Source organism: Mustelus asterias, chromosome 24, assembly GCF_964213995.1.
Source record: "Mustelus asterias chromosome 24, sMusAst1.hap1.1, whole genome shotgun sequence".
NCBI lineage: Eukaryota > Metazoa > Chordata > Chondrichthyes > Carcharhiniformes > Triakidae > Mustelus > Mustelus asterias.
In genome coordinates, this window is record NC_135824.1 from 23,838,249 (window position 1) to 23,863,059 (window position 24,811).

Below are 24,811 nucleotides of genomic sequence, written 5' to 3' on the forward strand. Positions count from 1 at the left end.
AGTTATTTGCAGATATGCCCAATAATGTTTTTTCCAGGGATTAACAGACAGGGGTCCAAAATTACACCTTGGTTGCTATCAATTCTCTGTTTCTAAATCAGCAGTGATAGAGGAGTCACTGAACACTCTCTGATGCCTGGCAGCTTAAACTGGCAATGTGACTTGTGATTAGAATGCTTATTATATACAAATAACTTGTGTTGTATGAACACGGTGCTTATGCACAAACTTTTTAAGTTGAAATATTTTGATGTACTGCTCAGCAGAATAAAGCAATCTCACTAAATTCGCACCTATGAATAAGATGCTTATTCAGGATGAGCCACTATCTCAAGATCGCATTTGTTGAAAGCAAGTTGCTACTGTTGTGTGTAATAAATAGTGTAGTGAATATGAATGAATTTCAGGAAAATTAGGTAGTCGTCGGTCGGACTGTTTTAATATACTGTAAATGTGAATGCACAATATTGAAACTGAGAAAAGGGAATAAACTAAATTGAGTAAGTCAACAGAACACCGCATAAGAAAGTGAGCTTGTGTGCTTCTAATCCACTCACTGAATCTCTTCGAAACATTGTGGCAAATATTAAAGAAAATAGACGATCTTAAGGCATTTAACCAGTAAGATGGAGTACGAAGGTGGAGAATGATCTTACACAAAGCACTGGTCCAGTATCTCTCTGTGTAGAATTCTAGCCATTGCACTACAAGTTTGCTGAAAACGTAACTAAATTGGCTTGTGTGTTGGACACTTGAAATTGGAAACACTCTGACTTGGAGGGAAGAGAGCTCAGGCGAGATCTTATTGAGTGGATAAATTGAACAATAACATCACAAAACTCTACACTGCAGCATAGAGAGAGATCTAACTATAGAGGAGACTGATTGGGAGATGGTGGGAATAGTGCTGGGAAAAACCAATGAACGGATAATAGGCTGAGATAATTGTTGATTCTCCAAAATTGTGTATGGAATAGTTTTGAACTTGGGGACTGGCCAGATGGATTGTAACATCCGTGCATTGGATTTTATACATTCCTGTGTTCATTTGAAACATTCCAAAAGGATGCTGCTACTCTGGGTTTAAGAATACGGATTTGCGATGGAATTCTACCTTTAAAAAATTTTTAAAGATCAGAAAGCATAAAGGAATGGGCAAATTGAATTCTAACTCTGGCACCATTTAGTACAGATACAGTATCTCAAAACCAGTTATCTGGAAATCAACGGTGTTTGAAAAATGAACATTTTTTTTTAAGTGAGCTACGCAAGAATTATAAGTGCTGTTAAATGAGTGGGAAACCTTGTTGGGGTGGAGGGGGGTGTTGTAGTTGCTGCATCACTGCGGTGGTGTACAAAGTAGTTATCCGCTTCACGCACCCGTTGCTTCCCACGCTCAAGAGTGCTTAGAGCGATCCTTGACCCCACTCAACCCAACTTGGAAAGGTTCGGGGAGATGCACTTCTGTGTTCAGCTTCCATGCTGAGTGTTTCTCTAGTGTTCTAGTGAGCTAATGAGCACAGTTTTTAAAATTGTGACCATACCAAAGCGCTATCCAGCTTCAGTGTGGCTACCGTACTCTTAGACTTGGCTGCTGCTAATCTTTATCTAATTACACTGCAGGTACTGTGAAATTTCTTCCCATAAAAAACAGCAAGATCCAAAATCTGTCATTGACTTGATTCTGAGGCTGTTGGTTTTGAGACTCTCGACCTGGAGAGAAAACCCAAAGGCAGAATGGGCAAGAGATATTGGTCATAACTATTTGGGATTCAATATTCTCCTCCTTCAGGCAGTCTCCAGGATCGAGGATGACTTGCTTCCTTTCTGGTTTGATGGCTGATCGGTCCAATCCATGCATGATCTGCAGACTCATAGACCATAAGGCATAGCAGAATTAGGCCACTCTGCCCATTGAATCTGCTTTGCCATTCAATCATGGCTGATATTTTTCTCATCCCCATTGTCCTGCCTTTTCCCTATAACCCCTGATCCCCTTATCAATCAAGAACCTATCTATCTCTGTCTTGAAGACACTCAATGACCTGGTCTCCACAGACTTCTGCGGCAAAGAGTTCCACAGATTCACCACTCTCTGGCTGAAGAAATTCCTCCTCATCTCTGTTTTAAAGGGTTGTCCCCTTAGCCTGAGTCCTCTGGTTCTAATTTTTCCACTGGTGGAAACATCCTCTCCACGTCCACTCTATCCAGACCTCGCAGTATCCTGTAAGTTTCAATAAGATTCCCCCCTCATCCTTCTAAACTCCGAGTACAGACCCAGAGTCCTCAACCGTTCCTCATACGGCAAGCTCTTCATTCCAGGGATCATTTTTGTGAACCTCCTCTGGACCTTTTCCAAGGCTAGCACATCCTTCCTTAGAAGATGGGGCCCAAAACTGCTCACAATACTCCAAATGGGGTCTGACCAGAGCCTTATACAGCCTCAGAAGTACATCCTGCTTTTGTATTCTAGCCCTTTCGACACGACTCTGTATCATAGGAGTCAGGTAGAGCTTGAAGGGTTGGGTAGATGGGGTTTTTTTTTGAGGTCTGTGGTCCCTCCGACACTTCAACTTCACCGTTGCACATTCCCAACAAAGCCCCTTGATTATGTTTGGTGCCTTGCCAAATGAGTCTTCACCATTTTGACCTGTTGTAAGCCAGGGTGTACGGTGGGGATCTTTGACCTCTTTAGGGATGCTTTGAGAACATCTTTAAGAGTCTTTGCTGTCCTCTTGGGACTCTCCCGCCACAACAAGAGTCATAGAAACATAGAAAACTACAGCACAAAACAGGCCCTACAGCCCCACAAGTTGTGCCGAACATATCCCTACCTTTTAGGCTTACCTATAACCCTTCATCCTATTAAGTCCCATGTACTCATCCAGGAGTCTCTTAGATCCTATTGAGGTTGCCTCCACCACCACTGACGGCAGCCGATTCCACTCGCCCACCACCCTCTGTGTGAAAAACTTACCCCTAACATTTCCCCTATACCTACCCCCCAGCACCTTAAACCTGTGTCCTCTCGTAGCAGCCATTTCCACCCTGGGAAAAAGCCTCTGAGAGTCCACCCGATCTTTGCCCCTCAACATCTTATATACCTCTATTAGGTCTCCTCTCATCCTACGTCTCTCCAAGGAGAAAAGACCGAGCTCCCTCAGCCTATCCTCATAAGGCATGCCACTCAATTCAGGCAACATCCTTGTAAATCTCCTCTGCACCCTTTCAATCTTTTCCACATCCTTCCTGTAATGAGGCGACCAGAACTGAGCACAGTACTCCAAGTGGGGTCTGACGAGGGTCTTGTATAGCTGCATCATTATCCCCGGACTCCTAAACTCAATCCCTTGATTGATAAAGGCCAGCACACCATACGCCTTCTTAACCACCTCCTCCACCTGCGGGGCCGATTTTAGAGTCCTGTGGACCCGGACCCCAAGGTCCTTCTGATCCTCTACCGTACTAAGAGTCTTTCCCTTTATATTGTACTCCTTCATCCCATTTGACCTGCCAAAATGGACCACTACGCATTTATCTGGGTTGAAGTCCATCTGCCACTTCTCTGCTCAGTCTTGCATCCTATCCATGTCCCTCTGTAACTTCTGACATCCCTCCAGACTATCCAGAACCCCACCAACCTTCGTGTCGTCGGCAAACTTACCAACCCGTCCCTCCACTTCCTCATCCAGGTCATTTATGAAAATGACAAACAGCAAGGGTCCCAGAACAGATCCCTGGGGCACACCACTGGTGACCGACCTCCAATTAGAAAAAGACCCATCTATGCACACTCTCTGCCTCCTTTGGGCAAGCCAGTTCTGGATCCACAGGGCAGCAGCCCCTTGGATCCCATGCCCTCTCACTTTTTCGAGAAGCCTTGCATGGGGGACCTTATCGAACACCTTGCTAAAATCCATATAAACCACATCTACCGCTTTCCCTTCGTCAATGTGTTTAGTCACATTTTCGAAGGACTCCACCAGGTTCGTAAGGCACGATCTGCCTTTGACAAAGCCATGCTGAGTATTCTTGAGCATACTAAACCTCTCTAAATGCTCATAAATCCTGTCCCTCAGGATCTTCTCCATCAGCTTACCAACCACTGAGGTTAGACTCACCGGTCGGTAATTTCCTGGGCTATCCCTATTCCCCTTCTTGAAAATAGGAACCACATCCGCAATCCTCCGGCACCTCTCCCGTCTCCATCGACGACGCAAAGATCATCGCCAGAGGCTCTGCAATCTCTTCCCTCGCCTCCCACAGTAACCTGGGGTACATCCCATCCGGACCCGGCGACTTATCTATCTTGATGCCATTCAAAGATTCCAGCACAACCTCTTTGTTAAAGTCCACATACTCAATCTTTTCAGTCCACCGCAAGCCCACAGTACATCCACCCATGTCCTTCTCCTCTGTGAAAACCGAGGCAAAATACTCATTAAGCACCTCTGCCATTTCTACTGGTTCCGTACAGATTTTCCCGCCTTCACCTTTTATAGGCCCTATTCCTTCACGTCTCATCCTTTTACTCTTCACATATTTATAGAACGTCTTAGGGTTTTCCTTAATTCTACTTGCCAAGGCCTTCTCGTGACCCCTTCGGGCTCTCCTAATTTCCTCCTTTAGTCCCTTCGTAGAGCAGTTGCTGTGAGAATCTGGTGTCAGGTATACAAATGGCATGTCCTTCCTGGCGAGAATAACAAGCGCCATGATATTGGGCAAGTTGGCTTAGGAGAGGAAGCTGCTTTTTGACCGCCTTGTCACATTTTGAGGATGTGAGTTTTCCAGGTGTTTAGTGAATAGCTAGTTTTTTCAAATGTTTTGGAGAAGGGAAACTAGCATCATCTGCATACTATGATACAACAATATTCTGATTTATTCAGCATGAAATCTCATTGGGTGGTACGGTGGCGCAGTGGTTAGCACTGCTGCCTCACAGCTCCAGGGACCCAGAATCAATTCCTGGCTTCGGTCACTGTCTGTGCGGAGTCAGCATGTTCTCTCCATGTCTGTGGGTTTCCTCCAGGTGTTCCGGTTTCTTCCCACAGTCCGAAAGACATGGGTTGGCCATACTAAATTCTCCCTCAATGTAAAGTTTTTTTCATATATTAGTCGCAAGTAGGCTTACATTAACATTACAATGAAGTTACTGTGTAAATCCCCTAGTCGCCACACTCCGACGCCTGTTCGGGTACACTGAAGGAAAATTTAGCATGGCCAATACACCTAACCAGCATGTCTTTGGACTGTGGGAGGAAACCGGAGCACCCGGAGGAAACCCACGCAGACACTGGGAGAATGTGCAAACTCCGCACAGACAGTGACCTAAGCCAGGAATCTAACCCAGGTCGCTGGCACTGAGGCAGCAGTGCTAACCACTCTGCAACTGTGCCACCCAATGTACCTGAACAGGCGCCAGAGTGTGGCGACTAGGGGATTTTCACAGCAACTTCATTGCAGGGCTAATATAAGTCTACTTGTGACACTAATAAAATAGTTGAGAAAAAAGGAGTGTTTGACTCTTAAAATGCTTAAAACAAGCACATTAAATGTGGAAGGACATTACTGAACTTCAAAATCAATTAATCTTTATGTTTTTGATGTTTTTCCCCTGTTATTGTCCATGTTTAGATTATTACAAATGCTATAAATTATACTTGCTTAACTTTTTAACACACTGCTTCATACTTTCCAGATTAATTTATGAATTACTAAAAATTATTCTGCAGGCTAGATGGTGCTGAGCGACAGTCATTAATCTGTGGCAACAGAGCTTCTAAGCAAGGAGCTGTGAGACAATGCAGATATATATAGTGAGCAAAAAAGGGGATGTGCACCAGCCTTAGAGTGACTATGTTTTTCAAACTTTAGATCCTCGAAGAAAGTATCATATCCGTTTGCTGGCTTACAATTATATGGGTGAAGGCTACCAGGCAGACCAGACCGTAAGCACCCCAGGATGCGTGTGTAAGTGGCTTATTTTTCACTCCATTTTAAAATTGTACAGAGTATCAAACATTGAAGGAGTGATCTCCAGAAAAATCCAGTCATCTTTGAACCGGAAAAGCATTTTATTGTAACGGAACCTTGCTAGAATGCCCCCACCTCCATTCCCCAAATCATCAATTCCGATGGCTAAATGTTAAGTGAGAGTTCTTGTTATTAATGCTAAATGTAAACAAGGACATCCTGTCAGGCCTAAAGTAGCCAGTCAGTTACTTCACAATCACCAGCTCCCATCAATCACTTCAGATTTATAGGAACCTGTTTTAAAGATTTTAATTTTCGCTGTGCAAAAAAAACTGCAGTAAATAACATTGTTTGTCTGTGGAGATAAATGGATCTGAGGTGGGATTTTCTGGCCTTTCCCACCAGAGGTCAATCTTCCACTTCCAACAAAGTCGACCCCCATCCCCAATGCGGCAGGTTCCCCGTGACAGGATGGGTGAGCCATGCAAATTGCCATTGACTTGAAGGTCCCTTCGGCAGGCAATGGTGAACCATCTCCAATATGGGCAAACTCACCCCAGGGGGTGGGGCGGAAAACCCCAGCCTTGAATTCCCATTCTTAAGCTGCTGAATGTCGCAACATTCCAAATCCAAACAGCAAGTGCGGATTTAGTAAATTGGAAACTATTTTTGCCTGAGTGTGAACCATTTCATTCTCTCAATTTAGTGTTTTTACTGTTGCGTAAGTTGGCAACATCTTAATATGCCCATGGGGGGCGGCACAGTGGTTAGGACTGCTGCATCATAGCATCAGGGACCCAGGCTCAATTCCGGCCTTGGGTCACTGTCTGTGTGGAGTTTGCACATTTTCCCCTTCTTTGTGTGGGTTTCCTCCGGGTGCTCCGGTTTCCTCCCACAGTCCAAAGATGTGCAGGTTAGGTGGATTGGCCATGCCAAATTGACCCTAGTGTCAGGGGATTAGCAGGGTAAATATGTGGAGTTACAGGAATAGGGCCTGGGTGGGATTGTGGTCGGTGCAGGTTTGATGGGCCGAATGGCCTCCTTCACTGTAGGGATCCTCAGAATTTTCCTAAATTTGTTTAATTTTTTAATCACTCTACAGCTGTGTTAAATACGCTGGTTTTGCTCCAGAACTTGATAACACGTCCTTATTGTTCAATAGGTTTGGAAAACTGCCTATTTTAATCAAGGTGCATACGTGGTTCCAATTCAAATCACCAACATGCATGCTTTGAAGATCGATCTTGCTGAATTTATGTTGCCCATTTCTCAGGGGTTTGATAACATCTTGTCCCCCGAGCTTGCAGCTGTTCTCCATTGAAATAGTTATTCTTTTCTCAAGTTGATAAATACTTGTGAAAAACACGCATTTTTCCCGGCTCCAAGTGGGGGCTTCAGATGCAAACTCGAACCATATTTCTGATTTAATGAAAGACCGCAAGTATTTAAATGTGCTTTTGGAGCCCAAAACAGATGATAAACTATTTTTTAAATTTGATAGCTGTTCGCGATCGCATGGTTCCTCCTCCACCTCCACCTCATCACTTGTACGCAAAGGCCAACAGTTCGTCTTCCATCTCCTTACAATGGGGGAAACCAGTCTTCACTGCAGCAGTAATGATCAACTATACTGTCCGCTGTAATCCTGTGGGGCTGCAGAATGCCTCCCTTGTCATGTACCTTCAGACGTAAGTAAACATCTCTCTTTGTGAATCTATATTGCAAGGTGACACAGCCGATTTTGCAACAGTCTGTGGTTTGGGGGTTATTAATTGTGCAATGGAATTGCACAATCTTCGAGTGTACATTGTTTAAAAACACAAAATTCTGTTGGAAATTCTCAGCAGATCTGGCAGCTTCTGGGGAGAAGATAAATAGTTAATACTTCAGATCGATGATCCTGATCGATGGATTTACTTCAGAACTCGGTTCTGCTGAGACGTCATTGATCTAAAATGTTAACTTTCTCTCCACAGTTGCTGACTGACCTGCTGAGTATTTATGTCACTTTTCTGTTTTGTTTTGGATTTCCATCATCTACAATATTTTACTTTTATAGCAGTGTGTTACTGTGTTCTTGCACAGGTACATCTGAGCTTTGTTGATGTGACTGACTCAAAGAAATTGTATTGCTCTTGTCCCGAATACTATTTATTTTATCGAAGCATTGTATTCAATTCAGGCTTCTCAAGTCGTCTTGTAAATTCAGAAGTTCGGAACTCTGCTGAATATTAACAAGATGCTTGGAGTCCAGATGAAACTATTTGGGGAAAGCCGTTTTAAGATTTACACTAATGTGTCTCATTGGGGTATAGCGTACGTTATTTCTTTTCAATGAACAGCTTCAGCCTTTGCAATTGTGTTCACTTGTGATGCCTTGCGTTTGTCTGTGCCTGCCTGTCCAGGGTGATTCTAGGTGGGTGCTGTTCAGTATCAATCTCCAATCTAATCACACTCTAAACAAGAATGCCAGATAGGGAAAATTCTAGTCCCCATACTGCTATCCTTTGTTGTCTAGCAATTTGAAGGAGATTATTGTGTCCCTCTGGCCTGACACCAGATAGTTGTTTACACTATAAAAGTATGAAAGCTTGAGCCAGAGTGAATGAGGCTTTTAACTAAGTACTTGTTTAGGCCATCACCATTAACTTGCACTTGCAATTTTCTTTAAGGTATGTTTCTATGTTGTTTAACCATCCAAAACCTATTGTTATCTCACATTTTAAGCATTGTGATTTTTGTGACTTTTTTTAATACGGAGCAGTTCAGCTTTGCCTTTTCCCCCTCTCTCGTGCCTTTTATTCTTACTGCACTGTGGAGGGGGGGGAGAGGAGTGGTTAGGTGACTTTTCATATGGCTGTGGCATTGTTACAATATAGCCAATGCCACAAGAACAAAATGCCTTAAAATTTTGCCTTGCGCATGGTTCAGATCCTGAAAGTTTATTTAGACATTGTCAAAAGGATACATGAAAACAAAAAAATAATTTTAACTCGTCAAACTCTCATCTCCGGCCAATTAGAAAGGGTGCTTATGAGGTCTAAAAGCTTTATTTTGCTTTCTGAAGCACTGTATTTCAGTTTGACATGCATGAAAAAATAAAGATCAAATTGTCAAGTTTTTTGGTGCTTCAAAGGAGGTTATTTCTAAAAATAATATGCTTTTAACACAAGCCACAATCCGTTTCAGGCTTTGTCACTTAGCTTTTGGGTTGGAATCGTGGGTCTTGGCAGGTGCAGGAGCAGTCAAAGGAAGACTGATAATGGTTAGCATTTAGTATGAAATTTTCAGTTGCAAGTTAAATGTAAAAAATAGCTACAATCAATATTGCTGTATACAATCAAGAAAGAATCCTTTTCCTTTTGCAGAGTTTCATTCTGTCAACCTTTCTTCCAGAGTGAAATAAAATAGTTTGTCATAGGTTATCTTAATCCTTTGTTACACGCTTTGTGCCTCACGCATGCCAATCACTTGAGATAAATATTTTCCTGATCCATGTATAGAATTACACTTCTCCAAACTGCTTCATATTTCCTTCCTTTTGATAGAATTTAGCTTCCAAGCTTAACACTTAAATCCTGTTTTTAATATGCAGATCACCGATCCAATTTCACCTTAACTCAGCAACAAATTTTCAATGTCACTTGAATGAATAATGCCCTTTTCTATTCATTTGTGGGACGTGGGCATTGCTGGCGAGACCAGCATTCATTGCCCACCCCTCATTGCCTTGAGAATCACAGAATCTCATCATTGTTGCAGTGCAGAAGGAGGCCATTTGATTTTGTACCTGCTCTCCAAATGAACATTATGACATGGTGCCGTTGTCCAGCCTTTTTCCCCCCATACCCCTGCACATTGTTTCTATTCAATTAATTATCTAACATCCTCACAAATGTCTCAATTGAACTTTTCTCCACCACACTTCCAAGCAGTGCATTTCAGACTTGAATCACTTGCTATGTGAAATAGTTTTTTTTAAAATCACATCACATTTGATTCTTTTGCAAATCACCTTTAAATATGCGCCCACTTGTTCTTGAGCTTTTTACGAGCGGGACCAGTTTCTCCCGATCTGGTCATGATTTTGCAATCTCTATCAAATGTCCTTTTAGCCACCTTCTCTCCAAGGAGAGGTCTCAATCTCCCCAATCTATCCTTATAATGGAAGTTTTATCATCCTTGGAACCATTCTTGTAAACTTTTTTACTCTTTCTAATGTAATCACATCCTTCATATGGTGTGGCAACCAGAATTGTGTACAATACTCCAGCTGGAGTCTAACTAGTGTCTTGTACAAGTCAAGATAACCTCCTTGCTCTTGTTCTCCATGTCCCTATTAATAGAGCCCAGCATATAATGTTTTATTAACTGCTCTCTCCTTTACTGACTAATGCACATGTACACCCAAGCCCTTCTGCTTCTGCATCCCGTTAGAATTTTACCCCTTAGTTTATATTGTCTCTCCATGTTCTTCCTACCAAAATTCATCACCTCACACTTAACCACAATGAATTTTATATGCTACTTATCTGTCCGATCCACCCACCTGTCTGTGTCCTTTCATCCGCCTGTCTGTGTCTTTTCATCCGCCTGTCTGTGACCTTTTAAAGTTCTATACTGTCCTCTTCACAATTTACAATACTTCCCAAGTTTTGTGTCATCTGCAAATTTTGAAATTGATCCCTGCACACCAAGATCTAGATCATTAACATACGTCAGGAATGTCAATATATTTCCAAGTCAGGATGGTGAGTGACTTGGAGGAGAACTTCCAGGTGGTAGCATTCCTATTCTCTGCTGCCTTTGTCCTTCCAGATGGTGGTTGGTTTGGAAGGTGATGTCTAAGGAGTCTTGGTGAGTTCCTGTAGTGCGTCTTGTAGATGGCACACACTGCTGCCACTGTGCATCAGTGGTGGAGAGGGTGAATATTTGCAGATAGTGAAGGGTTCAGTGATGGTAATGCTATTGAAAGTAAAGGGGAGATGGTTAAATTCTCTCTTGTTGGAGATGGTCATTACCTGGCACTTGAGTGGCATGAATGTCACTTGCCACTTATCAGCTCAAGCCTGAACTTGTGCAGGTCTTGCTGTATTTGGACATGGGCTACTTCAGTATCTGAGGAATAGCGAAAGGTGCAGAAGATTGTGCAATCATCAGTGAACGTCCCCACTTCTGTCCTTATGATGGAAGGAAGCAGCTGAAGGTGGTTGGCCTAAGACACTGCCCTCTGGAACCCTGAATATTTTGGCTCCTATTGAATTGTTGAATGAATAATAAAGATATTTATCTGCAGTTTGTTAAAGATTTCAAAAATTCTTCACTTTTACACTGAATTCAGGCACTTATTAAGCTGTTTTTAAGAAGTTTAATTATATTACAGATTGCTTGGCATTTATAACTATCCTCAAAAATCAAGTCGAATAATCGGCCTTTCTGAATTCTAGTGTATTAATAACTCCATTTTATTTTCATTTAAATAGGTCTGAAACACACATGCTTGTTCATGGTTTACAACCTTTCACCAAGTATGAGTTTGCTGTGCGTCTTCATGCAGACCAGCTCTCCAGCCCCTGGAGCCCTGTGGTTTATCAGCTTACATTGCCAGAAGGTAGGAACAGTGTCAAACTCCCTAATCTTAAACTTTAAATAACTCAATGGCACATTACCTAAAGACGAATCGCTACCTTGCTTTATGCTGCTCTTGGTTATACATAGTGCAATGGGGAATGTTTTGAGAAATGAGTAAAGCAGTAGATCTCCTACAGCAATGATAAATTACCTGAACATTTTCTGAAAAATAGCATTGTCAAGTTATCAGCAAACTTACCAACAATATAACCCCATCCAACAAAAAATAATTTGCCAGCCAATCTTCACAGCTCATGAAATCTATTGAAGATGTTTTAAGTTGCGTCAAACTGTTCAACCTGGTATCTGCTCATCAATCCGTACACCATGTTCCACTGTGAACATTCCAGCTTCATTTATTGTAATATCAAATGTCATCAATGTTCTGTAGAAACAACCTTTTAATAAATCTTTCTTACTGCATTTGATGTCAGAATGGAAGTGATAAGGTTGGTTAGTTAGTGCATTGCTGTAATGAACGGTTAGCAATGCATATCAGGATTATATAAAAAGCTGCATTATGCTGTCTGTATTTTAAGTAATACCAAATAGCATCAGTCCTTGAGCTGGGTGTGAAAGTGGGTTAGACACTGGCCCTTTCATCTTAAAGGGCTCTGGTTAAATACAGTTCAAACTAAGATAATATCCTGACTATAAGTACCGGCACAAAATTAGTTTGGGCTAATGATGACATGGGCCAGTTGCACAAAATATACCCAAATTCAGAGCAGTTTGGCAACCTTATCTGGGACACGCAAACACACAACTGTTCCCTGCTTCTTCCTTGCTGCCATCAGACTTTTGAATGGTCCTATCACATATTCAGCTGAGCTTTCTCTTCATACTAACTGCAACACTATGTTCTAACTGCATGGCTAACTGCAACACTATGTTCTGCCTTCCCTGTCTTCCTCCCCTATGTACTCTGAATGGTATGTTTTGTCTGTATAACACCAAAGAAACAATACTTTTCACTGTATCCCAGTACGTGTGACAATAATAAATCAATCAATTAAACGTCTTAATTCTTGTATAATATGCTGATCTGTATTGTGATCATTTTTTTGGAATTTCTTAAGTTAGACATACAAGTCCTGTGATATGGGTATTTTTGAAGATCCCTTCATTAACTGTTTTTATCACAGCTCCAGTCAATCCACCTTCAAGTGTAAAAGTCACTTTAATTGAAGAAGGAACTGCTCTAATTTCTTGGAAGCCCCCAGAAGGAACCAACAGAGTCATCACTCAATACACCATCCTTTATGCTTCCAGAAAGGCCTGGATTGCAGGCGAATGGCAAGTGCTTCATAGGGAAGGTGAGTTTCACTCAGAACACATGAATTGCTTTAACCTAATGTAAATCGAACTCTGGCAACTACCAAATAATCAAATTACATTTAAATTGCATTTATTATCAGGGCTTACCTGAATGAGAATTGTGTAATAACTAACAGTTAATATGGTTTTAAGTGGTGAGGAAGTTGTCTCCCTCACCACCTACATTTTGTGGAGAATTACCATCATAAGATAATTATGGATGATGAAGGCATTTAGATCCAATCTGGTTCATCCATTCAGTAAGGGCCCACAGTTCCCTTATTGTTGGGACTATAGTACCTTTCTAGGTGTACGTTGAAGGCTGAGATAGACAGATTTTTAATCAATAAGGAAATCAAGGGTAATGGGGGTAAGGCAGGAAAGTGGAGTTGATGGTTATCCTATCGGATCAGTCATGATCTCGTTGAATGGCAGGACAGACTTGATGGGCCAAATGACCACCACCTCCTTCTATGTCTCATGGTCTTGTCGATGGATCTGTTGTCACTATTTGTGCAAAGGAAAAACTTCTTAGCCCTAATTTTTCCTTTTACTAATTTTAACTTGTGTCCCCTGTCCTATTCCAAGCTAAAACTTGGGAATGGATATCAAACTGGTTGAATGAAAGAAGATAGTGAGGACTTGTTAGAACAGTACCTGAGGCAGTGCGGAGTGGAGTGCAATCAGGATTGATGCTGACTCCATACTGTTCTCGATCTATGTTGTGGACTTGGATGAAGAAACCCATACCCTATGGTATTGCACCCATGTCTGTCCCAGTCAGATAACCTAACTTGGGTCTCTACCAACAGTGCTCCTGAGTTGGCTAGTAGAAGACTTTGCTTATGTACGTTTCCTTTGGATGGTGCAGCACATTAGTGTTAGATTCAGAACTCTGTGAATTGATACTTTTCCAAACTGGAATTAAAATAAGAGTGATATATGGAGGTGCAAAACTAATAGATCACTAGTTGTGCAATCCACTGATACTGCCTCCAGTGCATTTAAAAAAAATTATGGATCCATTAATGTCATCTTTGTTTTTAGGGACAATTACTATGGCTTTGCTGGAGAACCTCCTTTCAGGAAATGTCTACCTTGTTCAGATATCTGCATCTAATGAAGTTGGAGAAGGGCCCTTTTCAAATGCTGTGGAACTAGCAATCCCTGCTAAGGAAACTCTACACTTTAGCCAGGGGCCTAAGTGGGTTGACTCACTCAGCAACGGAGATGCCAAAGGTCAGTAAACAGTCAGCTGCCATTAGGCAAGTGTGTAACTAATGTAATCTCTTAGGCCTTCCTGACAAGATCTCTCTAAAAGTAGGCTCAATGGGCATATTTGTCAGTGAAATGCTGTTCCTACAGTCTACAAAGAATCTAAACCGGGCAATTTAAAAACAGAAGGTGGTTTTAAAATTATCCCACTGGCAATGAACAATTATGCCTAATTATTGTGACTGAGTTAGAACTTTTGGATGTGTAATAGGTTCAGTTGTAATATTCTATGCTGACTCTATGGAAGTCTTTATCGAAGAATTGGATTTGGAAAGCTCTGTCACATCGTGTAATTGCACATCAGAGGGGACAGGAAATAAAGCAACATATTGGAGTTATCGGAATGGAACTTGACTGATATATATATATACGGCGAGATTTTTTTCCGGCCGTGTTCATTCCAAGGCCGGAAATTCCCGCCCGAGGTCAATGGGCCTTTGCATGGTTTGTGTCCCTCCCTCTACGATTCCTGTGGCAGGCGGGACAGGAAACTCATAGTGTCAGTAGAAACTCGAAAAAACCTGGTGGCAGTACTTTCAGATGTATGATTACGGTGTTCTTTGTTTCTACAAATGGCTGACTGCATATCCTCTTTATCCACAAATTTAAACAATGTATTTCTGTCCAGATACACTATATGGATCATTGCTACAGACAACAGAAGCCTTTTATGCAAATTATTATCCTTTACTATTTGCATATGCAAAAGGCAAATTTTATGAAGATTTAATTTTTAATTGCTTTGTATTTATCAATAACCGTCTCAGTGACATATCAGGATCAGTTCTAATAATATTTATATTGTCAGTAATACAAAGGGCAACATGGTGGCACAGTGGTTAGCACGGCTGCCTCAGAGCACCAGGGACCCGGCTTCAATTCTGACCTCGGGTGACTGTGGAGTTTGCACGTTCTCCCATTGTCTGTGTGGGTTTCCTCTGGTTGCTCTGGTTTCCTCCCACAGTCTAAAGATGTGCAGGTAAGGTTGACTGGTCATACTAAATTGCTCCTTAGTGTCCCAAGACATGTAGGTTAGAAGGATTAGCTGGGTAAATACGTGGGGTCACGGGGATAGAGCCTGAGTAAGATGCTCTGTTGGAGAGTTGGTGCAGATTCAATGGGCTGAATGGCCTCTGTCTGCACTATAGGGATTCTATGATAATGTGTATAATGAGAGATTCTCATATCTACATTTTCCCATTGTGTTTTCATCTCTGAAATCAGTAGAATTGTGAGACAACAGCAGCGTAAAACATTTTGAGGCACTTTTAATTTAATTGTTCTAATGCCTGCTATCACTCTGTTTTTTACTGAAGCTAACTCGGATGTGTTTTACCACCTGGACCAAAAGTCAATGACTGGAATTATTGTTGGAGTTTGCATAGCCCTAACTTGTATCATCATCTGCATCCTTATACTTCTCTATCGAAGCAAAGCAAGGTATTGTTTTCAAAGTACAACTCTTCAGGGCAGTATGCAAAATATTCTCGTTAAATTGGCAAGAATTGTGTTAGATAAAAGCAAATTACTGCGGATGCTGGAATCTGAAACCAAGAGAGAAAATGCTGGAAAATCTCAGCAGGTCTGGCAGCATCTGTAAGGAGAGAAAAGAGCTGACGTTTCGAGTCCAGATGACCCTTTGTCAAAGCTGGTTTCAGATTCCAGCATCCGCAGTAATTTGCTTTTATCCTGTGTTTAACTCACTGCCAGTTCTCTTGGTTTAAGAATTATGTTAGAATTTATTGCAAATGTAATTGTAAAGGAAAAGCTTCTGTTAATCAAAATGTTGGTCTTCTGCTGAACATCCTTGGCCCCTTGAGTCTTCAAACTGGTACTTTATTTTAGGAATTGTTCTTTCCTGTAATAGGTTGTATTTATCTCGATTCACCCATTTTACAATTGAATCGGGGATTAAAATCACCATGAATACTTGCCAATAGATGCCATTGTTGGATCTGGCATGTTTACCAAGCTAAATTATCTTGGTGAACTTCTGTTTGTCCAGGAAATCCTCTGCTATCAAGGCTGAGCAACAGGGAATTGTACAGTTGGCACATGTGACAAGACCAGTGGTCAATGGCAACCATATCGCCAAGAGTCCAAATGACCAGGAGACTGTGGAAACCTTGATGCCAATGATGCCCGAAAATGTCTTCTTGGATACCAAGGTGATTAATTTTATATTAACGTTTATTTCTGCTTTACCTACCTCATGTCTTTTATAGTAATGTGCTATTTTGAGTGAAATGAGGTGATCCTTCAGAAGTTTCAACACCACTGCGTGTTCCATAGTATTGAAACTGTGGGAATTCTCTTTCTTTACCTCCCCACAATGACCGTCAGTCGGACCATCGTCCGTTTACTGAATTTCTGCCCTAAGCGATCCACTCCTTGTGGTATCACAACGATGCACACTGTGTCAGCTGAAGCTGTTGATGGACTGTTGACCTCAGCGTCAAACTATAGACTGCTTACCCAGCCATACATTTTAAAAATCACCTAAACATGTATACGTGAGGGAGAATAGGAGGGAAAATGGAAATTGTGGAAATCCGGTTTTATATACTATCTTACCCATGGGGTTCGGTTCAGCTCAGTTGGCTGGACAGTTGGTTAATGATGCAGAGCAACGTTAACAGCGCGGGTTCAATCGCCGTACTGGCTGACGTTATTCATGAGGCCCCGCCTTCTCAGCCTTTCCCCTTGCCTGAGCTGCGGTGATCCTCTGGTTAAATCGCTACCAGCCAGCTCTCCCCATCAAAGGGGAAGCAGTCTACGGGTATCTGGGACTATGGCAACTTTACCTTTATTATCTTATCCCTCTGTGGTCCAATATGCCTCTTTGTTCCTTTTATACAACTTCTCTTGCCACATTTCTCCCTTCCCATCCACTTCAATACATGAATTCCTCCCTGGGCTGTGACAGAGATGTTGTGACCATGATTATTCTTGCCTTCATCCAACCTTATGCATAATGCACTTTTCCAGCAGTGATTACAGAATATCTATTATGAAAAGGACCCAGCCTTTGTTTTTCTTATTACCCTTATATAAAGAATTGTATTTCTATGGTGCCATTTATGATCTCTGGATGCCTGTGATTTACATTCATCAAAATAACTGAAGTGTAACCATGGTGGCCAGATCAGTAAGCTGGGAAATGGACCTGGAACTTCCTGATTTGTAGTCAATGCCAGTTTCAGATCAGAGGGAGCTAGAAGGACCCAGTGAACAGAACCCAAGCCGCATTGTGAAGCCAACACCAAGACAGTTTTTCTTTATAAAGAGAGATTATTGACTTTGTTCAGTTTTGCAGCTCTCCTCACGCACAACCCAGTGTCCCAGCTAACCCCTTTTTATACCAATACAATAAACTACTGAACAAATTACCAGCTGCTTAATGGGGCACTGTAACAAAAGGAAAACTTTAAAGGAAACTTTATCCCCTTTTTGTATGCCCTCCAAACATTTAATTAATCAATACCCTTCACCTGTATCCTGACAATATCATTGACATACCACTAACAAACCTTACTTTTCTATAATGTTCCCTAACACTTGCTGTCAGAATAGGAGCAAGTGGGCATGAGCAGGGCAGATTAGATGACTGAGGCATGTTACGCGTCAGCAGGGGAGGTGACAAGCAGGACATGATAAAAACCCAAAAAAGTCACATTAACAATTGGGAGTTGGGAAGCAACTTGAGAGTAAATATATTAATTGCAACTTTTAAATTCTAACCTTTAGAAAAAATGACTGAGAGAAACATGGGATAATATGGAAATATTTTGCATTTATTCATTTTGTGCTTCTGTACTTGTGTTAACACAAGATAAAACTGATGAAAATATTGGGACGGGGCAGAAATAACGTAGAGAAAAGCTCTGATCAGAATATGGGAACATGGTTAAAAGCTAACAAAAGCTCTCATTACATGTTCTTCTAACATTGTGGCTGAAAGTGGTCGGCGGGTTGAGGGCGGGGGGGGCTTTACTGGGACTTCAACCTAGAACAATGTGTATAACTCAAACACCTCGATTCACTAATAATATGTAGTAATAGAGCAAAAAGTAAACCATCTGAATGTTTCCTGTTGTACCCAACAGGGTGGATCTGATCTGATCATTAGCAGCTCCGCTTGTGTGAACGAAAAGGCAAAGAAATGGTCCTTCTTTGGGTCAATGAAGAAATCGGTGAAGGCACACAAAGAGAAGCAGGTAAGATTTGGAACCAACTCTTGTAGGGGATGTTTAAAAAAATAACAAGACAAAGAAATAGAAGGTGATGCTGATAGGGTGGCTGGAGTCTCGTGTAGTGTGTTTCTGGAGCTTCGGCTGCTACCTGAAGGAGGCTTCAGATTTGCTGGTCTGATAGTCCACTGTTGCATTAGAATCGATCTCTTTCCTGTGACTTTGTGAGAATCAGATGCTTGACCTGATTTACTCCCCAAGTGTAGCAAATATCCTGCATTTGCAATTTTATGGGGTGATTACACTCAACCATCTGAAGTATTAATTCCTTTAATTATTGGGTGTAATAAATCTGAGCATTTTTTGTTGCCTGTCTGTTGGGGAGGTGTAAATAAAGTTAGCTCAATAATGGCTGTCTGCAGTTCAGCATGTGTGAGAAACACAGCAATTCTCAGCTTACTGTTTGAAACATGCTTCACAGTGTTCCTCTTTTCAAGCTTGCACCACCTGCAATTGCTATGATATCCTCTAAAGAATCGGGATTTTCTATTGCGATTATTTAAATTTATCATACAGCCGTTTGTACAAATTGCCCACACGTACCAATGATCCTCTTAACAGTTTTACATTGCCTGCAATGTTTACAAAGGGACTTGCTGGAATTTGAAATACTCGCTAAACGTAACTATGTAATTCTTTTGCTAGCAGCCAGCGAGAAGAAATGGACGAGGCCTGAGCTCCTACCGGCTGACTGGGTTGACCTGTGACGAATCGGGCGGCTCGATACTCATTCCACCTACATCCCTGCAGGCTGTGTTCAGCACGGCCGGAGACACGGAATATTCTCACAACAGTGACGGAAGCCACGAAACTGGGGATTCGGGCAGATACTCGCATGATTCCAGGGAGGAAATGGAAATGGCTCACCTTTCTTCTGTCACATGTACTACACCTACCTTCTTGGGGCCATTTGTCCAGGCAGAAACAGCCAGCGTTCCTGTCACATCTACCTCGGAGCAAGCCAAACTCCTGCTGATTGGTTCTCCTACTACCTCACCTTGTCAAATGCCTTCTCCAAAAACTGCTCCTCCCGAACGCGCCAGCAATGAATTTCCAATTTAAGTTACCCGATCCAGTTTGACCGTAATTTATCTGTACAATGGACAACGTGCAGTAAGCCAAAGAACATTCTGGAACAAAAATCTGGGTCTTTTTTTTATCACTCCAGGTTCTTACACGCTTTTGTTTGATGAATGTTACATTTTAAATTTTACCCACCATGAATGTCTGTATGTCAAAAATGTGAAAAGGACCGTTACATTTCTTTTGATTTTTATTTTGAAAAGTATATCACTGGAGCAGAAATAATGTGTCAGGCTTTCTGCTGAAAAATCTACCTCAATGTTACCGAATGGTAAACTCCAGTATTTAACAGATATTTGACTCCATTGTCTAATAGCTGATACTTCCTTACAGAAATACGTTGTTTTGCTAAAAGAAATGTTTGTTGATGTTCTGCTGTGATGTAGGGGTTGTTAAGGACATTGCCATGAGAGTGTTTAACTAAAGCTCTGTTTATACAAGCAACTATCATTCTAAAGTGGGACCAAATGCAACGCCATTAAGCTGAAGTTGTTTTGATTCACTTGGCTTTATTTTTTAATGTAAGGTAAAGGGTTCAGTCATGTGTTTGAATGCGAGTTTTTAAGTCTCCGTCCCAATCCATGAAACTTAATATGATCACTCTTCACAGCTTGTTATGTTGGTGTATAATGCAGGTTTACAGAGAGCTGTGAAAAATGTGAAGCGTGTTCGATCAGAGGGAAGAGGAAATGCTTCCATTTGGATGATTTTTTTTAAGGGATACATGCTTGTGCACAGTGTAGCATTCATGAATTGAGTAAACTCGCCTATGCTGTTAATTTGAAGGACATCTGAACTATAAAAAGTGTTCGTGTGCAATCAGAATGAATGAACTCATATCCAGTCCGAGTCTAAAGTGTTTTGGGTACATTTCAGTTTTATTGAGTATCTGTTGGGGGAGACAGCAGACAAATTGAAGCTGGCCAGGACTAACCTATAGGCTTCCTGTGCTAGAAACTGGAGAATACAACACAGGTACAGAAATTAGGAGAAACATGGCTCCTGCAGCGACTCCTAGCCATAGCCTTAGATTGTCCGAGCAGGGTTAAGATTTCATGCATGCTAACGGACACCCTTGCAATTGCATGTTTGGTCCATTTCGGCACACGCTTGTACATCAATTGGGCTGATTCATACTCATTCACATCTCTTTCCATTCATTATTTTTTGGGCAACCTTATAATTTATTATGACATGTCATTTTTATGTAAATGTAGAATTCCCTTCCATTTATGATCATTCATTCCTCAGGGCGATACCTTGTGAAAAATACTAAACTACGTAAAGCATTTAGTTGAAGTGATTCGCATTAAGAATGTATTGTTCCAAGGGAATTCCTCACTATCGCCTGTTAGCATGTAGATTTCGATTTCATTTCTATTCCGTAGCATTAACATGGGTTGTTTCCTGGAACTAAAGTTCTGAAATCTGTGCATAATCATGATCAGTTTCAGAACTGGTCAAAACCATCAGCTGGAAATACAGGTCCACTTTGGTAGATTTAGTAGAGGATAAAGCACAAACAATTCTTTTCAAGAGATATAAAAAAAATGCTGCAAAAGCTCAGCAGGTCTGACAGCAGAGGTGGAGAGAGAAACGAGTCAATATTTCAATCCCTTATGACTCTCCAGAGCTCTGAAGAAGTCACGCAGACTCTCAACATTAACTTTGTTTCTCGCTCCAAAGATGCTGCCAGACCTGCTGAGCTTTGTCTGTTTTTATTCACATTTTTCAGCATCTGCAGTATTTTGCTTTTTATTCATTGTAATAGACATTTCATTTCCACCAGTTCTACTTATTAACAGCGTACTTTGTTTTTAACTTCATTTAACTCGCTCCTCTCCCCCTCCCCCAACCCCACAATGACAGTTAAATAACCTTTTCGCAGTTATAGCCCAGAATACTCCTGTTCTCCACTGGGCATGGATTCACTTATTTCAGCAGTGTGACAAATGCCAAGTAATAACAGGATGGTGCCATTTGTCATCAAGAAAGTTTCTACTGCATTTAAATGTGCAGGAAAAGTACACGCCAGACTTAATTTTATCCCTTAGGAACATCAATTATTAAGCAGAATTCTTTCGATTTGATTGAACTCTTTTAGCATTGCTGCTAATGTACATCCAAAATTAATTTTAATTTATTATCCAATTGTACTGGTTAGAATACTGAGTTACTTCTACAAACGTGTTTTGTGTGTTTGGGAGGGGTGTGTGTGTGTGCGTTTGGGGACTGGGGGGGTGGGGTAGGGACCGGGGTGGGGACCAGGGTGGTGAGTGAGGGGGGGGGGAGGTTGGTGTGTTTTGAGACCAGAAATTTTGCATTTAATCAAAACAACTTCAGCTTACGGGTTTTGCATTAAGTAACTCGTCAGAGAGTTACAGTCCAAAGACTATCATTTGGCGTTTCACTGTATTTTTATTTTTAAGAATTGCTTATGTAAATCAGAGCTTTACGATACCAAAAATTTTCACAGGGAATAGAAGCTGCTACTCTCATGTGCTCTAACCTTGCACCTCCTGTTTGATACTACCTCTTTTTAAAAACCTATTTTAGTGTTATTCTTTTATCTAACCTCAGGGATCAAATAATTACATTTGAGCTGCCACACTGAGATGTGTGGTGTACTGACAGGGTATCTTGTTGAATTTTTGATTTTTAAAATAGTTACTGTGTAGCTTTTAAGAGTTAGAACAGATCACTAGAAATATGTGCCAGTAAATGTTCACGCCTCCGTGACGCCGATATATCGAAACTATTTTAAAACAAGCTTACCAAAGAAAATGTACATAAAAATTTTTTTCCCCCCCTCTGTGAAATTTCCTTTTGGGCCATTTAATTACAATTAAATCTCTTAATTTTATGATAGTTACTGATCAATCAGAAGTAGTGACTTGTATGTGTTTGAATAGAAAAATTGATTTTTCGAATACAATATTACAGGCGTATAATTGGAAAACTGATTTGGGGAGAAAGCTATATTGATGTGTGAACACCCAAGGCCTATTATAGTTCAGCCTTTACTAGAAAAAAAATAGAATTATATTAAATAGATATCCAATGTTTTTATGTCCAGAATTAGTTACAAGCCAGATCTTTGCCCTATCCAAATCCTAAAGGTTTTAATGTTTGAGTTTAGTCCTTGTATTGGCTCATTGAACTATCCTTAGTACTATCTACTGAGTACTACTTCTGGTTAGCTGCACTCTGCTCTTTATAGTGTAGATCAGAATTATAGTAATAGTCAGTTTAGCACTTGTCTTTCAGATTAGTGTCATCCTATAGTATTAGGAGTCAAGGCAGTATACAAAGGTAAATGATGTGTGTCTATATCCAAAGATTTCCTTTCCTTTGTTGGATTTTTTTATATATATTGACAGGGCACTGTGTCTATGCAGTATCTGAATTCCAAACCTAAGAACTGTTGTCACTTTTCATCTCACCTACAATGGAGTTGATGAATGGGGGAAAAAAAGAGAATTTTCTTGTAGTGTAAAGGCGCACTGCTCTTCAATATTGCATTGTTTAATATCACTAAGCAGGTGAGGATTCTCTTTTTCTGATTTAAGCTTTACTGGATGCCCTGGGCATTATTTTCATTATTTGGCATTTTTTTAAAAAAGAGACAAACTTTTTCACCTGATGAACCTTGGTTCTAATTTTGAACTGTTTTTAAAAAGAAATACCAAATTCTTCTGCGCAAAACCAAAGTGAAATATTCCAGCTGCCTGTAACTTGCTCGAATTGCTTGAACAATTCAGTTGAATTGCGACTATGCAATTTACTGAGGACCTTTCCAAAGATGGCTGCATACTTCTGTGGCTTAGAGTCACGTTGTCTGTAGCGTATACTTAGAGTTACATCCAATTAAATGGCAGTTCTGGAGTATGTGAAAGAAAAGGGTCTTGTAATAGCTTTAAAAAAAAACTATAACCAGTGTTGAGCAATAAAGAAGGTTCTGTCTCTTGACTAGTCAAGTTTCACAGTGTGAAGGGGAGTAAATAAAGCTGCTTCCTTCATAATCGATATAAATTCAGTGTTACTATTTTCAAATACAGCTAGATCAGCCGCCCATGAAAACCAAAGATTATTTTTGTTCACCTTTGTGTATCAAAAGTAGGATTTAGCTCTTCACTCCAAGAAGGGTAGATTGTTGTCTTCTCTTAAACGATGTTGTTTAAGTGTTTGCTTTTTATTTTAATGCAACAACAAATGTCCACGTTAAACATCCTGATTAAGAGCCGGCATCTTTTCATTATATGCAGCAATCTTTTTGAAGTACTGTACACTGACATTATCACAATGCACAAAATAATAATTATGGCCATTGCTCGAGTTGTCTCCTCATCGAGGTATGAGTTGCTATGTATAATTTAACCCATGATGGTGTTAGTGGCACTCTGCTCAAGACTGCAGGTTAGATGTCGATATTACTTTGTATTACTCTGATTTTTCATAGCCTCCCTACAGTGCAGAAGGAGACCATACAGCCCATCGAGTCTGCACCGACAACAATCCCAACCAGGCCATATTCCCGCAACCCCACCTGTTTACCTTGCTAGTCCTCCTGACACTAAGGGGCAATTTAGTATGGCCAGTCAACCTAATCTGCACATCTTTTGATTGTGCTGTTGGAAAATATTGAACGTGCAAGTTCACAGAACCATTTTATAAAAGTTAAAAGCCCATTTGCCCCACATCCTTTTGCATCTCGTGATGTGGAGACATCTTTTAGAATTCCCAATTCATTTTGATCTTAGCAAATCTAAGATGTATTAAACCGTTGCCCCTTTCCTTATGGCTTTGGATTTGATAAAATTGTCCTATTTCAGGAGAGCAGCAATTGAGGTAACGCCATGTTCTCCCCATCCATGGCGTGAACCGGGCTAGCAGAACAGATTGTCCAGAAAATACTATAATCGGGTTTCATGATGACCTCAAACCAGGAAACGTTTGTTCCCTCTGCCTGACACCCTACCCCCTGTCATTTGACACGCCGCAGTTCCCGGCGTTCAACATCTGGAATCTCACAATAAATTTGCATATAATTATCAGGCCCGTAATACTGAAATAACCCCTCCACCCCCACCCCGCTCCGCAACAAAAAATCCGTCCTCCACAGTGTGAAGCACAACAGGTCTCGGGAGGTGTCTGCCTGGCGATCAGTACTCTCGGGAAGGGCCGTACCCGGGTGGTGCCATCTTGGTTCCAGAGAATGTTGGGGCTGTACACCTGGGTGAGCTGGTTTGCTCGCTATGCCCATGGCCAGCCTTTAAAAATGA

The 24,811-nt window shown here is 41.2% G+C and overlaps 1 protein-coding gene across 1 annotated transcript in view; it reads left to right on the forward strand.

Annotated features, from left to right (window-relative positions):
• Nucleotides 1–19,508, forward strand: part of LOC144511024 (protogenin-like) — a gene marked incomplete at its 5' end in the record, with an annotated part of 119,503 nt that extends 99,995 nt beyond the window's left edge. Inside the window, 9 exons of the mRNA XM_078240999.1 lie at nucleotides 5,875–5,970; nucleotides 7,475–7,661; nucleotides 11,457–11,584; nucleotides 12,750–12,920; nucleotides 13,969–14,160; nucleotides 15,513–15,636; nucleotides 16,202–16,364; nucleotides 18,303–18,413; nucleotides 19,092–19,508. Coding sequence (XP_078097125.1) covers nucleotides 5,875–5,970; nucleotides 7,475–7,661; nucleotides 11,457–11,584; nucleotides 12,750–12,920; nucleotides 13,969–14,160; nucleotides 15,513–15,636; nucleotides 16,202–16,364; nucleotides 18,303–18,413; nucleotides 19,092–19,508 — 1,589 coding nt within the window. The remainder of the gene's footprint in view (nucleotides 1–5,874; nucleotides 5,971–7,474; nucleotides 7,662–11,456; nucleotides 11,585–12,749; nucleotides 12,921–13,968; nucleotides 14,161–15,512; nucleotides 15,637–16,201; nucleotides 16,365–18,302; nucleotides 18,414–19,091) is intronic.
• Nucleotides 19,509–24,811: the final 5,303 nt, after the last annotated feature.